General features: G+C 42.1%; 1 protein-coding gene across 2 annotated transcripts in view; it reads left to right on the forward strand.

The window, feature by feature from the left end:
• arhgef38 (Rho guanine nucleotide exchange factor (GEF) 38) overlaps positions 1-13,407 on the forward strand; it is a 79,702-nt gene that overhangs the window by 58,701 nt on the left and 7,594 nt on the right. For both annotated transcript variants that reach the window (XM_048537663.2, XM_048537671.2), the window contains 4 exons: positions 262-384; positions 5,093-5,431; positions 7,357-7,509; positions 11,203-11,401. In XM_048537663.2, coding sequence (XP_048393620.1) covers positions 262-384; positions 5,093-5,431; positions 7,357-7,509; positions 11,203-11,401 — 814 coding nt within the window. The remainder of the gene's footprint in view (positions 1-261; positions 385-5,092; positions 5,432-7,356; positions 7,510-11,202; positions 11,402-13,407) is intronic.

Raw genomic sequence — 13,407 nt, forward strand, 5'->3', positions numbered from 1 at the left:
GCTTTCTTCCCACAGATGCTGCTAGACCTACTGTGTTTCTCCGGCAATTTCTGTTTTTTCAGATTTCCAGCATCTGTAGTTCTTCAGTTTATTTTCAAGTTTAACTCACTGCCACATCTCTTCCGGGTATACCCTCCTTGAGGAAGTTCTGCTCCTCTCTCTGACAAGATTTCCATCCTAACCTTGCCCCTTGCTCACTATCATTACTTTTATTTTCTGTCCTAATATTTGATAATTATTGTTGATTTTTTTCTTGCTCAGGAAGGTATGTTACTGGCCGTTCAGAATGTGCACAGCCTTCAAAGAATTTTGCAGGATTCCAACAACAGCAACTGTGACTCTGTTCAGGACTTGAAGACCTATCAACAATCATTTGAAAGTTTTGTAAGTACCGATCTGACCTCAGAATCTTCTTCATGTTTGAGCTGCCAGATCCTCCTGGAATGCTCTAAAGTCACTGGGAATTAAAGGTTAATCTCCTGAACAATGCTGGGGGCAAAGTCCAATATAAAACTCCAAGGAGTTTTATAAAATTGTTCATTTAATCTTCATTTTCCCGAAATATTTTGACTTATAAGGTTATATTAGTGATTCTGGAGAGAATTGTTAAAGTGCATGGACTGGTTGGAAGAACAAAGTGTTGCGGTAAGACCATAAGGAATAGCCCCAGGCAGTGGGAAATCCTGTGTGTGTGTGTGTGTGTGTGTGTGTGTGTGTGTGTGTGTGTGTGTGTGTGTGTGTGTGTGTGTGTGTGTGTGTGTGTGTGTGTGACCTGCTTCTGAGTATTTCAGTCATTGATTTTGTAGCAGATAAGGGAATAATAATAATGAAAATAGTACCCCACAGTAATAAGACCATAAGACATAGGAGCAGAAATTAGGCCATCAAGTCTGCTTCGCCATTCAATCATGGCTGATAAGTTCCTCAATAATTTTGAGGAATTTAAAACTTTGCTGTTTATCCCAGCGTTGAAGGGAAGGGGTTCCTAATATGGAAGATGGTGGAGCAGCAATAGCAGGAATTTCTGGGGATAATTTGAGAGGCACAACAGAAATTCTTTCAAACTCTGCGGGGTTTTAAAGGCTTCCCACTAAACCTCATCATAATATGCGGTTTTTCTTTTGCTTTTTTGCTGTCCCTGTCTTCCGTTGTCTCCTGTGGATGCTTCATCTTCCTCTGAGTACGTTTCTTCTTCCTTTGGATGAATTTGTGTTGTGTCTCTCAAATTACCCCCAGAAATTCCTGCTATTGCTGCTCCACTGTCTTCCGTATTAGGCACCCCTAATTCTCTGGCACAACCTCTTTCCTCTTTTTACTGATATCGTTGACAGCTCTGTGAACCATGACAACTGGATCTTTCTCCTCCTACTCCAAGTTGCTCTGCAGCCCAGACGAGATATCCTGAACCCAGGGCACCAGGCATGCAACTTAGCCTTCGGGATTTTCAATCCTGGCCACAAGAGAACAGTGTCCATTCCCCTGACTACATTATTCCTGATTGCAATTATTTTTCTCCTTTCTTCCCCCTCTTGAATGGTTCCCTGCACCACAGTGCTATGGTCGGTTTGCTCATCCTCCCCATAGCCCCCACTCTCATCCACTCAGGGAGACTGAATCTCGAGTCTGTTTGACAAGCTCAAGGGCTGAGGCTCCTTCAGCAATACCTCCTAGATCCCTCTACCTACCACCCTCCCGTCCCTGACCACTGGCCGAATATGAGTTAGTTTTGTGGGTCTGGCTGCCTCCTGTGTCCAGGTAACTCTCCTCCTCCCTGGTGTGTGATAGACTTTGAAGCTCAGTCTCCAGGTCATCAACTCTGAGCTGGTGTTTCTCAAGCAACAACACTTGCTTTAGATGTGCTCACTCTGAACCACAGTGGGGTTCCCTAACTCCCACATCATGCAGTTACAACACATTGCCAGGCCCTGCATCTCTATTTTAATAATGTAGTTCTTAATTTGACTTTTAAAAGTTTCATTTTTTCTCTTCAGTTTGTAGCCTGTAAATATTTCCCTTGGGTTACTTTCACACTGAAAATAAATATCATAGACAGTCAAACTAGTAGCTATCACCAACCAATGAACTTATGGTTTACCTGTGATGCCATTCTTTTCAGCTGGGCCCTAATTCTGTTCTTCAATTCATCCTGTTAAAATAAACTTACAAGTTATGGGCCAGAGAAAAAAAGCAATTAAAAAAAAGCACCTCATTCCCCTCTGCACTGAATTACCACATTTCCTCCAAATTCCACAAAATATATATTCACTCGGGCTTTGTCTCACTCTGGATGGGATCTCTCCTTCCTGACTATGTGAAGCTTACTTATCCAATTTATCTCATTATCAGATCAGCCATGATCTCATTGAATAGCAAAGCAGGCTCGATGGGCTGAATGGCCTGCTTCTGCTCCTACATTTTACGGTTCATAAATTCCTCCCCCTATTGAGCATAACTGGGGTAATTAGTCATTTAGCTCACCAAGGGGTCATTTAGCTCAGTTGGTTGGCTGGCTTGTTTGAGTGATACTAACAGTGTGGGTTCAATTCCTGCATCAATTGAGGTTACCATGGAGGTTCAGAAACTTCTCAACCTCACCTGGGATGTGCTGACCCTCAGGTTAGCCACCACCAGTCACCTCTCGCTAATGAGAGAGAAGTCCTATGGCCTGGGAGGACTATGGCAATTTTAATTTTTATTATCTACGCTTCCCTGAGCAAAACAACTTCTGCCCCAGTGTAAATGTTCAGTTTCCTATTTGGAGAGAATTTTAAACCAATTCCCTCACAAGGAACGATGCTCCAGCTGTTGAGAGGGTATATACAGTAAGAGGGAAACCAAAATAATTGATGATAAAGTTCTTTAGTCCCACCAGACCACAGGACTGTTTCCTCATTAGAGAGAGTCAACTGTTGGGGGTTTAACCTGAGGGTCATCACGCCTCATCTGAGGGAGGGGGTGAGGAGCATCTTTCATGGTAATCTCAGCCAGTGTGGGAATTAAACCCATGCTGTTTGTATCACTACACATTACAATCCAGCCATCCCAACCAACTGAGCTAACCCACCTCGATAATCGATGTATTGCATTGTAGAGCTATAGAGTTTTACAGTATGGCCCTTCAGCCCGTGGTATCCCCATGTACCTAGCTACTCTAATCCCACTTTCCAGCACTCAGCCTGTAGCGTTTCATGCTGTGGCACCTCAAGTGGCTATCTAAATGTTTACAGTATATTCATTGTGTTTTAATTGTATGCATCTGGTAAATATCTAAATGTCGTGGCAGTTTCCACCTCGAGTATCCATTCAGGCAGTGAGTTCCAGATACCCACCACCCTCTTGATTTGAAAACATTCTTCTTTAAAGTCTCTCTTGAGCTCTTGTACTTTAACTTAAATGTTCGCTGCCTGCTTATTGATCTGGCAGCTCAGTGGAAGGGGCGCTTTTCCTCCTATCTGCCTTATCTATGCCACTTCTATACTTGTGCACTAATATGTAAACTACATTAACCGAATACATTATGTGGAGCAATTACGTAAACTGGAAAAGGGAAGGTTGTGTGGGTATGTTTGCTGCTTTTAAGAGCAAGCTAAAGGCTTGGCATTTCATGGGCAGAAGCTTGACACTATCCAGAACAAAGCAGCCTACCTGACTGGGCAGCCCATCTACTTCCTTCAAAAATCACACCCTCCATCTCTGATGCACAGTCGCAGCAGTGTGTACCATCTACAAGATACAGTGCAGCATTGCTCCTTCAGCAGTGTTTTCCAACCCAAAACGTCTTCTGCCGTAAAGACTAAGCACAGCAGCTACTGCCCTATTCCAGAAAGTCAGTTTGAGAGCAGGTTGTAATTTTGTACTCATCCACATAGGTGCACATCCTAACCCAAGTTTTCTTTTACGTCTATTTGTAGAGGCTCAAGTAAATCCCAAGCTGATATTCACCAGATGCATACAATTAAAACACAATGAATATACTGTAAACATCTACCAGCTGCCAGTTCCCCTTTGAGTTACACACCACCCAGATTCAGAATTATCTCCATTGTCACACACAGCACTGTCACTTTACCAACACACTCCAAGGAGGCATCTTCTCAGGTGCAATTGGAGGACGGGCAATAAATGCTGGCCTAATCAGCCGTGCCCAAATCCCATGAACAACGAGTGGAAAATTCAAGACAAAGGAGGCTTTGATAAGCTGTTCTACCCAATCTTATCCCAGACAGACCCAGATTCCACAAGGGGCAAGCAAGGAAAGATTTCTCCTTTTCCTGTTCCCTCAATGATTCTGTAGGAAAGGAACATTTTTCAAACGGAACCTTTTCCTGATTCCCTGCCTCTCACAAAGTAAAATGTCTTATAGGAGCATTGTTAACAAAGTTTGACTGTGGGCCACGTGAGGAAATATTAGAGCAGTTGGCCAAAAGCCTGGTCAAAGAGCTGAGTTCTAAGGAATGGAGACAGAGATTGAGAAATGGAGCAGTTTAGGCAGAATTCCAGAATTTAAGGCCCAGGCAAATGAAGGTACAGCTGTCAATTTTTTAAAAAATCATTTATGTGGCTTTGCTAGCCAGGCCAGGATTTATTATACCCCCCTGGCTGTCCAGAATCAGCCATGTTGCTGTGAGTCTGGAGTCACATGTCGGCCAGACCAGGTAAGGATGGCAGTTTTCTTCCCTAAAGGACATTAGTGAACCAGACGTTTTTTTTCTGACAATTGACAATGGATTCATCAGCCACTAAGTTCCAGCATTTTGTTGAATTCAAATTCTACAATCTGGTGACATTATCTGGGTCTCTGGATAATCTCGCGATAATACCACTGTACTATTACCTTCCCCCGATGATGGAACAATAAAAATTTAGGAAATGGTATGTGGCAGAATTGGAGGTGTGCAGAGATCTCAGAGGGTTGTGGGGTAGTAGAAGGTTATAGAGGTGGGGATGGATGAAGCCATGGATGTGTTTGAGCGCAAGGATGAAGCTTTTAAAAATGAGATGCTGTCAGATTGGGAGTCAGTGTACAGCAGAAAATCTATCTCGGATCTACCTCTAACCGCAACCTTAACATCTTACACTTTTATCATTTCAGAAAGATCGTTTGGAGAGGCTGATTGTGGTCCCACTTGCTGCGTTACATATCCTATTTTCGACTCCTCAGAAACTCATACAGAAGCGTTATGACAAGCTGCTTGATTATGTAAGCTGCCTCAAGCAGTCTGAAAGTGTGAGAGACAAGCGGGCAGCCGAGGAACTGAATGAGGCAAAGAAGGATTATGAAGCGCTGAATGGCCAGTTAGTCGAGGAACTTCAGAAGTTTAACAAGGCGGCAAAGGAAATACTAATTAACTGCATCTACTGCTTTATGGCTGTTTTCAGGGACCTTATGAGCTCAGCACTGCAGGCCTCTCCATCTGGAAAGACCATACTGGTGGGTTTGAACCTGTGGGTGAGGGGCTTTGGCTCATGGAATCTACCTTGAAACCATTTCATTAAAATGTACTGTTGATATTCTCTGGTGCACTATTCGTGGCAAATCAGAAGACGTATTGATTTAGAAGTATTGAAGATTAAGATACTGTCTTATTGAGATTTTTAAGCTGATAAAAGGATTTGATGAGGCAGATAAAAACTATATCCTTTGATGTGGGAGGAACAGAGTCTGGAATGAGCAGACATAAAATTAGGACTGGGCTATTCAAGTTGTGATGCTAGATAACACAGTCTGGAGCTGGATGAACACAGCAGGCCAGGCAGCATCAGAGGAGCAGGAAAGCTGACGTTTCGGGCCTGGACTCTTCTTCAGAATTGCTGCCTGACCTGTTTTGTTCCTCCCGCTCCGCACTGTTATCTCCGACTCCAGCATCTGCAGTTCTTGCTGTCTGAGTGATGTTATCTAACCCTTGTTCACAAAAAGGCTACTGATTACAACATTGTGCGATACTCATGGTGTGAAGCAGAAGTTATTGCAGGCTTTAAAAGGGCAGCTATTGTAAGTGCATCTAGGTATTAGGTGAAATTCCGATCTTCTGTGTGTACAGTGACAATATGAATTCTTGCCCTCTGCAGTACATTGGAATGTAAACACCAAAATGTTCTGGTCTTCTTGGGCCAAGTATCCTCTACTGCACACAATGCTTACACCAGGTGGCAGTATGAGCATTTTCTCAGTAGTTCTGTTCTGAACTTGAGCTCACACAATCATGGTTTAAATGCTACTGTGGTTGAATCGTACAGTTCAAAAAGAGTGCTTTCATCTTGTGTTGATTCTTTGAAAAAGAAAACAACCGGTTAGTACCACTTGTATCTGTCCTTCGCCTACAACCCCACAATTTCTATTCACTTCTCTAGTTTTTTTTTATCCAATTCCCTTTTGAAACATATTTTTTACTGAATCTGCTTCCATCACCTTTTAAGGCAGAATGGCCCTGATCACCACCCTCCGTGTAAAGAAAACGTTCGGTTCACCGTGTCTCTGCTTTGTTTGCTCGGCACCTGCCTGAATTGATGAGAGGGACACTTGGAGATTTTTAAGCTCCTTTTTGGAATTTTCTTCCTGTTTAGATTTTGCTGCCACTTTATGAACGCTGATCTCACCTTTTACTTTTGTTTCCGAACTAATCAGTAAGCCAATTGTCACCACTGCCTCTAATGCCTGTAAAAATACGAAGAGAAAAGAAATTGAAAGAAGCAGGAAGGTGATCAACCTGCACTGAAAACCACAAATGCTGGAAATCACAGCCGGTCAGGCAGCATCCATGGAGAGACAGCGAGCTACATCGGAGATCTGATGAAGAATCATCTCGACTCGAAATGTTAGCTTGCTTTGTTTCTCCAAGAATGCTGTCTGACACACTGTGACCTCCAGTATTTGTTGTTTTCAGTACAGATCCCAGCAACTGCACTAAATTGCCCCGAAGCTGTTAAATCTTTTAGTCTGAGCTGCACCTGCTGTTAATCTGTACTTTTTAAACCTGTTCAAGAGTTCAGATTTCTTCTACCTTCCTGAGAAATGGAGTTTACTTTTGCTGGAGAGCATGGATTTTTTCCAGAGTTGGTAAATATACCACGGAGGAAATGAGAAGCCTCTGTTTCTTTTTAAAAACAGTGAGTTGTTATGATCTGAAGTGCATTCCCTGAAAGGGTGGTGGAAGCAAATTCGATAATAACTTTTGAAAGGGAATTGGATCAATACTTGAAACGGAGATGGATGATAACGCAATGTCAAGATAAAGAGGAGGAGTGGTAGGGCTGGCTCATTCAACGTGGTATATGATGGGACAGTTGGACCTCCTACGGTCTGTACAGTTTAATGATTGCTGATGGGTCATAACAGGTTTTGTTTTTACACTTTAGATTTCTCCTTCAGACAGTGTTCGAGACAGGAAAAAGCAAGCCATTGAAGAAATTCATAGTTTGTCATTTGGTAAAGAATTTGGATCTCAGAGAGTGATTGAAAGGAGGTCCAGCTTAGAAGAACGGTCAAAGAAAAGAACATCTGCCCCATTGGTTAGTGAGCACTGTCCTTTCTCATTAAAATGCGTGGTTTAAAAATGTAAAAGAAAAGTCTGGATTTCCTTTCTTGCCAGCTGCTACAAATATTTCTCAGTAGTTTAGCATTGACAACGCCTGTTATTTTTGGGCTCAAGTGGTTTGTGCTCTGAATGCATTAAAAGTTACCACAGTCCTACCAGACCAAGGGGCTGCTCTCTCATTAGAGAAAGGCTGCTGAAGGTGGTTTAACCTGAGGGTCACCATGCCTCAGAGTGAGGGGAGAGGTCAAGAAGGAGAGACCATCGTGGAGCCTCAGCTGGTGCAGGAATTGAACCCATGCTGTTGGTGTTACTCTGTGTTACAAACCAGCCATCCAGCCAAGTGAGCTAACTGAACCCATCCAAATACATTATAAAATGGTAGGTCATCCTCTGGAGCTCTCAACTCTGGAATTGGCTCCTCCATCTTTCTCTTTCTTCCCCCAGTAAGGTGGTCCTTGAAAATCTAACTCTTTTTCTAAAATCCAACTCTTCGGTCATCTGTACTCACCACTAATTATGTGTTGGATGTCAAATATTGCTTCCTGAAGCAAAGTTTCATTGCATTGGGAAGTTTTTGATTGTTAAATGCATTGTAGAAATGGAAGCTGTTGGTGTTAATATCTTCTTGCAGCCAGTCAATTGGCTTTGTGGGACTTCCTTTATTCATTCACAGGATGAGGGCTTCGCTGTCCAGACAGCACTTATTGCCCAGAGGGCAGCTTAGAGTCAACCACATTGCTCTGGGTCTGGAGTCACATGTAGGCCAAACCAGGTAAGGATGGCAGTTTCCTTCCCTGAAGGACATCAGTGAACCAGATGGGATTTTCCTGACAATCAGCAATGGATTCAGGGTCATCTTTAGATTCTTAATTCCAGATATTTTTATTGAATTCTAATTCCATCGTCTGCCGTGGCAGGATTCAAACCCAGGTCCCTACAACATTATCTGGGTTTCTAGATTAACAGTCCAGCGATAATACCACTAGGCCATCGCATCCGTTTTGTCAATGAGCTGAGTTTAGACAAAGGATAATACTTCAATATTGTGAACATTGGATTTCTTGGCTGCCTTGTTCTATGAGGGTGGTAACCCTTTTCCCCCCTTCCTGTTTTGCTTCAGCTTTTACATTGGTTTCTCTGATCTAGTTCCTTGACATTAGGTCATAAGAAAAATATGCTGCATCTTCTGAAAATTCAGGAACTCAGCCCTCCAGAACAGCTGAGGTCTTCAAATTTTCAGAACTGAAACTGGCAGATTTTTGTTGGCTAAGGGTCATAGGACCAGGCCAATACAGGAAGTTAAGATACAGTTGAGCTATGATCTAATTAACAAGGTGCACAACCTCTGATGACTTCCTCCTGTACCTATTACCTACATCGCATTAGTTTGTCAGTTATTCCAATTTTCTGTTGCATACCAGCAGTGTAATCCCAGTGTTTACCCACTCCATGTTAACATGAGCTATCTCTGCCCAGTTTATGCAATGCCCAATCCCTACGCAGCACGCTAATACACTCAACCCCATTGTTAGCCACTAACTCTCCCCATCAGCAGCTGTTCATTCTCCCAGGCTGATCGCCATCCACTCCTTTTGTCTGTCCAACTGTTCTTAATGCTTCTTCGGGTTACATCTCCTTACCCTCTCCCCACACCCTACTTTCTGCATAAAAGCCAATATTTTTCAGTTCTGAGGAAGAGTCACTCGTCACGAAATGTTAACTCTGATTTCTCTCCACAGATGTTGCGAGACCTGTTGAGATTTTCCAGCAATTTCTGTTTTTGTTATTCAACATCCTCCCACTTTCACTCTTTTTTTCTCTCTTTTAATCATTCTCTCCACTTCCCTCTATTTCCGTAACTTTTCTTGCTGTTCCTTTTTTATCAGAAAACCTATGGTTCTTGTTCTTTATTTTGTAAAATTTGTCCACTTACCTCAAAATCTTCCACACCGTACACTTTTCCTGCTCTCTTGACTGCGGTGTAATTAAGACTCATCACATTGGCTCCTAATTTGTTTAATTCAATCTCAAAATATGGAAGTCAATCCCTCCGCAATATTCAGCTTGTCCTACTTCTCTCTTTCATCATCCTCCTATCCTCAACCTTCTGGAATATTGATTCCTTGTGATGACGTACATCCAAGTCTGTGGTACCTCATCCACCTGACTGTCCTTCATTGGCGAGTCTAGAGACTGAGCAATTTGACTACAAGTGGCATCAAATCCAATCCTATTTCTGTCCTCACCCTAAATCTGATACATAAAAGGTAGAATTATTTACAATGAGGTGCTCTTTGCTTAGTTACGTGAACCATCTTCTAATTCAAGTGCAATGGTGGCATAGTGGTCAGTTGATCTAGAGAACTAGACTAAAGCTGAGGGGACATGACTTTCAATCCCACAAGGGAGGCTGGTGCATTTTAAAGTACAATCATACATCTGCAATCTGAAAGTTACTTGATGTGATGGTGACCATCAAAATGATCAGTGATTGATGTGAAAACTCATCTGGTCCATGAGCACTCTAAACATGTGACCCTAGAACTACATTATGTGGTCGACTCTAACCTTCCCCCATGAAATGGCCTGATCAAGCTTCTCAGTTCAACGGTAGTAAGGACTCAGCAACAATTGTTTTTCATCAATTCACAGGCTGTGGGGTTTGGCTGGCAGGACCAGCATTTACTGCCCATCTCTAATTGCCCTCGAGATGCTTGTGGTGGCCTGTTTTCTTGAACAACAGCAGTCCACATGCTGTACATTGACCCACGATGCCATTAAGGAAGGGAGTCCCAGGATTTTAACCCAACGACACTGAAGGAATGGCGATATATTTCCAAGACAGGGTGATGTCTAGCTCAGAGGGGAACTAACAAGTGGTGGTGTTCCCATGTATCTGCTGTCTAAGGAGGGTTGGTGAATTTCAGCCGTTCATCTTGTAGATAGTACACACTGCTGTTACTGTACTATTCACTGGTGGTCGGGAAAGTGACTGTTTGTAGATGTGGTGTCAGCCAAGTGAGGGCTGCTTTATCCTAAATGGTGTCAAGCTTCTTGAGTGTTGTTGGAGCTGCTCCCATCCAGGCAAGTGGGGAGTATCCCATCACACTCTGGACTTGTTCCTTGTCAGAGGAACAGGATACGGGGAGTGAGGAGGTGTTAGCACTCATAGTTTCTGACCTGCTTTTGTAGCCAACGTATTTAAATGCTAGTCTAGTTCAGTTTCTGGTCAATGGTAACCCCCAGCATTTGTCGTAGTGTTTATAAGCCAGACAGGATGCGATTTCCTAACCCAAAAAATAGTGGTGTATCAAATGAGCCTTTACAACAAATAAACAAAATAGTCAGGGGACTGGGAATGTTACTCTGCTATTTTCCCAAATTACCAGCCATGGTAAGAATCCAATCTAGAAATTTGCGCTGTGCAGTGTTCACCACCTCCTTTATGAACTTAAATAAAACAAAGAACTGTGAATGCTGGAAATCTAAAACAAAAACATATATTGCTAGAGAAATCCAGTATGTCTGGCAGTGCTATGGGAAGAAAGCAGAGTTAATGTTTCGAGTCCGATAATCCTTCTTCAAAACTTCATTATCTGTGACATTTGGAGCAGTGCTTTTGTTCTGAGGTGGTTACTGGCTCTTGCTTCACTTTTGTTCCTCAAAGCCACAAGCTCCCCAGCAGACTGAAGATGACAGGGCGAAGCTCTTGGCAACACACAGCCCTGACAAACTTTTTCAAGCAAAGCGAAAATTCAATGCTGCCCAAGATTTAGATGCGTCTCTTCATGAGGGGGAAATCGTGGCAGTTCTTGAGAAACAGGACCCTCTAGGGAGTGTGAACAGGTGGCTCATTGATACAGGAGGTGAGTGTTTCCAATTCCCATCACTCTACATTCCTTTATTCGTTCACAGGATGTGGGCAATCGCTGGATAGACTGCATTTGTTGCCCATCCCTAATTGCCCAGAGGGCAGTTCAGAGTCAACTACATTGCTGTGGGTCTGGAGTCAAGTGTAGGCCAGACCAGGTATGGATGGCAGTTTCCTTCCCTAAAGGACATTAGTGAACCAGATGGGTTTTTCCTGACAATCCACAATGGGTTCGCGGTCATCATTAGATTCTTAATTCCAGATATTTTATCTGCCTTAGCGGGATTTGAACCCAGGTCCCCAGAGTGTTATCTGGGTCTCTGGATTAACAGTTCAGCGATAATACCACGAGGCCATTGCCTCTCCAGTGTTGAGCTGGACTTTGCTGGTCTTTTAATGTGCTGCTAAATACAGTCACAGAGGTGTGTAGCACAGAAAAAGGCCCTTCAGCCCATTGTGTCCGTGCTGGTGAGAAACAACCACCTAACTATTCTATTCCCATTTTCAGATATTTGGCCCATAGCCTTTTATGCCTTGACATCACAAGTGCACATCCAAATACATCTTAAATCTTTTAAGGGCCTCTGCCTCTACGGCTCTTACCTTTCTGTTCCATTGCTGTCCTTGTATTAGAGTTTGTGTTATGATCTCAACTGTTCTTATTACTGGTCAAGACATATCACAGACTGAAATCTGCCTTGATAGATCATGTTTTATTTTTCTTTTGGTTTAGCAAGGTGGTTTCCCACTGAAACACAATCTTTCAATGTTATGAATTTGGTTTTAACAACATAAGTTTATTAAGCAAGATGTACTAAGATAAAATAGAACAACCCAACAACATAGATATATCTCAACCTCAATGATTTTGAAAATCATGTTAACACATAATGCTATTAATCCCAAAACACTCCTTTACAAATCTCTGTATAGTACCCAAAAGCACAATCTGCACAGGGCAGAGTAAAATCACCATCTCTCTAACATCTCTCCAAGTCACAGTGATTTCCACTCTCAGTCTGCAAAATGTTCATCAATCTGAGCTTAAATGTTCTCGGCTTCAAATAACCTCTTCGGGTTTTGTTCAAACATTCCTGTTCTGAGCTCCTTGCCTCAAGGTAATGTATTTTTTTCTATGCTTTTCATTACTCAAGAGCATGCCTTTACACATCCAACTTCATCTCAGATTTTTGCAGAACCGTACCAATTTGAAACTTGACAAAAACAACTTTTGTGTTTCAAGCTATAGGTGTTTTAACCTAGTTTTAAAAAGTAAGGCCCAGAAGTAACTAATTGAAATCTTGATGCACAGTTGGTGGCCTTGCTCAGTAATAAACTATTCTAATGTAAATAAAAATTCATTTGTTCTTGAGGCTACTACTTTATCTGTACAAGGCTGTTTTAAAAGAAATCACAATGGCTACAGAAACACACGCAAGTTAATCATTAACCCCTTCAGACTCAAAAAACTAATATATCACTAATATAAAATTTAAAAGTCCAAACTTAAAAATAGCTGATATTAAAATATAATATCTCTAAATCACAACCCTTACATTACAACTGGATAAGGCAAAACTCTCCACCACAGTGTAGCCTGTGCTGCATTGGAATCATTGATGTTTAACTTTATTGGAGAGTAATTTTAGGTTATTTGTGGGGTTCTTTTTATATTGAGTTGATTTTAAATTCACTTGTGAGACGTAGGCATTAGTAGCTAGCCTGCATTTATTGTCTGTCATTTATACATTCTATAAAATTGAGATGAAAATGTAATTCTGTTATTTAAACAAGAAGAGAGACAGAAAGCAGGAAACTTCAGGGCCGTAAGTTCCACATCTATTATAGGGAAAATGTTACAATTATTAAAGTTGTTATAACAGGGCAGTTGTGATCACTTGAAGGTAATCAGGCAGCCTTAACAGATTTGTGTAAGGGAAATCCTTTCTTGCTAATCTGTGAGTTTTCTGTGGAAGTAACATAGATACTGTGGATAATGGG

Source organism: Stegostoma tigrinum, chromosome 1, assembly GCF_030684315.1.
Source record: "Stegostoma tigrinum isolate sSteTig4 chromosome 1, sSteTig4.hap1, whole genome shotgun sequence".
NCBI lineage: Eukaryota > Metazoa > Chordata > Chondrichthyes > Orectolobiformes > Stegostomatidae > Stegostoma > Stegostoma tigrinum.